The sequence below is a fragment of the Eschscholzia californica genome, unplaced genomic scaffold (assembly GCF_041429995.1).
Source record: "Eschscholzia californica isolate CP2 unplaced genomic scaffold, dmEscCali1.0.p SCAF_6, whole genome shotgun sequence".
Taxonomy (NCBI): domain Eukaryota; kingdom Viridiplantae; phylum Streptophyta; class Magnoliopsida; order Ranunculales; family Papaveraceae; genus Eschscholzia; species Eschscholzia californica.
The window spans coordinates 14,478,802-14,482,377 of NW_028238483.1; the positions used below are offsets into that span (position 1 = coordinate 14,478,802).

The 3,576-nt window shown below is 33.8% G+C and overlaps 1 protein-coding gene across 1 annotated transcript; it reads right to left on the reverse strand.

Moving 5' to 3' along the window:
- Window positions 1–650: 650 nt before the first annotated feature.
- Window positions 651–1,482, reverse strand: LOC147531897 (L10-interacting MYB domain-containing protein-like). The gene is made up of 2 exons (XM_086649863.1): window positions 1,348–1,482; window positions 651–1,262 (listed from the first exon to the last, which is right to left on the reverse strand). Exons 1-2 carry the CDS (start codon window positions 1,480–1,482, stop codon window positions 651–653), a joined length of 747 nt encoding a protein of 248 aa, XP_086505989.1.
- Between the last annotated feature and the right edge of the window lie 2,094 nt (window positions 1,483–3,576).

Genomic DNA, 3,576 nt, shown 5'->3' on the forward strand with positions numbered 1-3,576 from the left:
GAAAATTTCGCCATAGCTTTTAACATGGAATTAAAATGGCGGCTGATAGTTTCTCCAGAGTGTTGGAATCGGTCACACATCATAACATTTCTTTCATTATGACCAATAGTCATAAGAAAAATTGTCATTTGTTCTTCAATAGACACATGTCTTGTATTCTTCAATAAACCTTCTTATCTCATTGTTTGACACAATTTTTGGAAAATGTGTTGATTCATACGTAATAAATCACGACATGGTTGCGAGTGTCCATGCAAAAGCTCTGTTACATATGCATTCCCATTTAAAACAGATTCTCTAATTGGGTTCTTTGTCACATATTTCTCAAAGTAATATTGTGCAATACTGTAAGTTACAATGATTATAGCATCTTCTTCATCCGAGTCCATTGATACTGGTCATAACAATTATTTAATTATCAACTCGGTAAACAACCTACTTCAACAAAAAAAACTCGGTAAACAACCTACTTCAACAAAAAAAAACTCGGTAAACAACCTCATGTAAATAAGTAGAAACATAAAACAAATATAAATAATGAATCACAACTGATGAATCCAATCATAATATTTTATCAATAAATAATCTCTTAATAAAATTAAAATACCATAAACATGCAGTTATTAACACTGAAAAAATAATCATAGTATCTAAACTAAAAATCTAAGTTCATAAATTCTAATTCGTTTGCTAAAACTATGATATTTTCTCTGCAACCATTCGAAGCGAACTTCATCGGGTAGAGACATAAAGACCTCCCTAACGTCTTTGTCCATGAAACTGTCAATGGCTGCATAAGAAAGTTCACTTCCTACTGGTATTAAATCTGTCATCCTACCCAAGGTCTCAATGCACTCTTTAATGCTATATACTTTTTCGACATTTTTTGTCTGATTCTCCACTGCATCTACTAATTTTTCCATTGAAGTGGCAATCTTCGAAGCTCCAGATGATCTTCTACGTTTTTTAATTTGTAATGATTGTCTACTACAACGTTGTGCTTCATTTTGTTCTCCTATTCCAGCGTCATCATTAGAAGACTGTTGTGTTTCAAAAGTTTGACTGTTAACTCGCGGTTGTGTAGCATGAGTTTGACCATCAACTTCTGTTTGTGCATTTAAGTTTGGAATGAATGAAGGCAATTCACCAGCATTTGGAGAAAATGTCATTTCACCTACGGCAGTTGTACCATCAAAAAGATATCCAAGTTCTTTCTCATGTTGTAATCCAGAATCACGGAAGCAAGCTGCCTTTGGATTCCTCTGGTGGTAAATGTTTATACGATAATTAGTACTTGTATTTATATGTGGTCCAAGCTATTAAATTACATGTTAATGAAACATTTACCTGTATGTAATCATTCCAAAAATCAGTTGAAGCAGTCAATGTACCAGCTTCCGGATCCCAACCAGAACCAGTGTGGTTAATTAACTTATTCCATATCTTCCAATTTTCTTTAGTTGCATCCCAGTGATTCTCCATCTTTTTCTTGTCATAAAATATCTTCGTCAAATTAAAAAATTTATCGCACAAATTTTTGTAACCTTCCTTACTCAAGGTAGAGCCTGATCTATTACCCTTTTGTACTTCTTTCACACATGAAAATACAAATATCTTATGAAATTCAGAATTCCAGTGTGCCCGAGTTTGAGTGCTAGTTCCTGCCATCTTGACTTAACATACAAATTGATATTTAAGTAATCTCAATTAAATGTTTGTCATTATAAAGTAAATACAAAGAGTAGTTAAGGTATCCTAAGTTCTAATGGGCATAGGTTTTATCTCTGGAAAATAAAGCTTCTCTCTCTAGAAAGATAGCATTAGATTTTAAATCTATAAATAACAAAGTGAAGATTATGGTATCACCATAACCATGGAACTGCCAATGCAATATATTATGTTAACTAGTCCACAAATCAATTACATTATCACCAATTCACCATCACCATCATGGTAACCAAGTTTCAATGCACTACACTACTTCTCCCTCAATTTGAAACTTAACTCATCCCTCAACTTTATCCCTAACCACACCTATCGTCTCTCTGTCCCCACTCTCTATCTATTATAATAATCATTACAAAAAAATTAACTTTTAATAGAAACTCTATTTTTTTTCCTCAAAAGAGAGTTTCTCTCTCTAGAATGGCAGATTTAATGCAATCAATAGATAAGATAAAAACAATAAAAACAAAATAGGTATGACCCTCTTGCTATTGCAATCAAGAACTAACAACAAACCATTCTTATGTCACCAAGATCATGGAAAAAGGCATTCATACTCTAAAATATGACTTTTAGATAGAGATATGATTCGATTATACTAACCAGTTCGATGGTTGCTTTAAAGGATTGGGTGTGTCGTCTGGTTTCGGCAACAATCAATTTTTTCTCTAAACCCTAACTTGTAGAAGAAGAAAATGGAGAAGAAAATAAATATCTAAAACCTTAATCGTGGGTTTTTTTAGTTTGAAAATAGAATTTTCCATCAAAAAGCAAAAAGCTACAAAATCCTGGCTTTTTTTTCATGATAATTGGGCTTTTTGTGCTTAAAATAAGTTGCGGCTTTTTTTACCCAAACACATATGATTTTCAATAAGCTCATAAAATAAGCTAAAAGCTAGCTTTTAGCTTATTTTAGGTGCAACCAAACGAGCCTTAAATTCTCACTCATCGCCTATAGATGAAAAATCTAACTCATACAATCCATCGAAGTTTCGGTTTGACTATCGAAATCGTAGTTCTAGGATCAAATTGGAACGTAAGACAAATATGAGGACCAAACGTTGTCACAAGTAATTTGGGGCTAAAGTGAAATCAATCAAAATATATCTCTTGCCTATTGAAGGAGTAAAAAATTCGACAATTAGCCCTTGCATTCAATGGCGGACTTAAGTGAGGCCTAGGGTGGTCTACAACACCCCCCCCCCCCCCCCCCACCCCCCCCCCCCCCCCCCCCCCACAACTTCTACGACAAAGTAGGTAATATATAATAACATAAAGGGCTTTTTGGGCTTACCCCCTCATCACTAATTGGTAATTGAGTTTACCCCCCTGAATAATGAGTAATTGAGTTTACCCCCTTAGATTTACTATTTTTGACAAAAACACAAAGGTTCTGTTTGGCGTACGTAAAATAAATATGACTAACAAGAACAATTATCCTTCAATATGATTGGTCGTAGTTATTCGCCCTTACTTTTATTGTTTGATTTGGTCGGTAATAAGATTAATAAAGATTGATTTTGGTTGTAGTTTGTGATTTTATGATCCCATGCCAAACATGTCCTTAGTAGTTTTGCTAAAAATACTAAACTCAAGGAGGTAAGCTCAATTACTAATTACTGAAGAGGGTAAACTCAATTACTGATTAGTTTTCAGGGGGTAAGCCCAAAAAACCCTAATATAAAAATAAAAGAAAATATCTTAATAGAATAAGTAATTTTATGTTGCTCTTTTGAGCACTAATCGCAGTTGACTCAACAGTTGAAGGGTTGTGTTACTTGTGTAGATGGCCTTACGGTCGCGAGATCGAATCTGCCTCTTTACATTTTTATGTTAATTGTGTTGGAACTT

What these genes read in the sequence shown, in the direction of transcription:
- LOC147531897 (XM_086649863.1), bottom strand. Translation starts at nt 1,482, where the DNA reads ATGGAGAATCACTGGGATGCAACTAAAGAAAATTGGAAGATATGGAAT. An exon ending in TTTGGAATGATTACATACAG is followed by an intron (nt 1,263 to 1,347) that starts GTAAATGTTTCA and finishes ATTTACCACCAG; the next exon opens with AGGAATCCAAAGGCAGCTTG.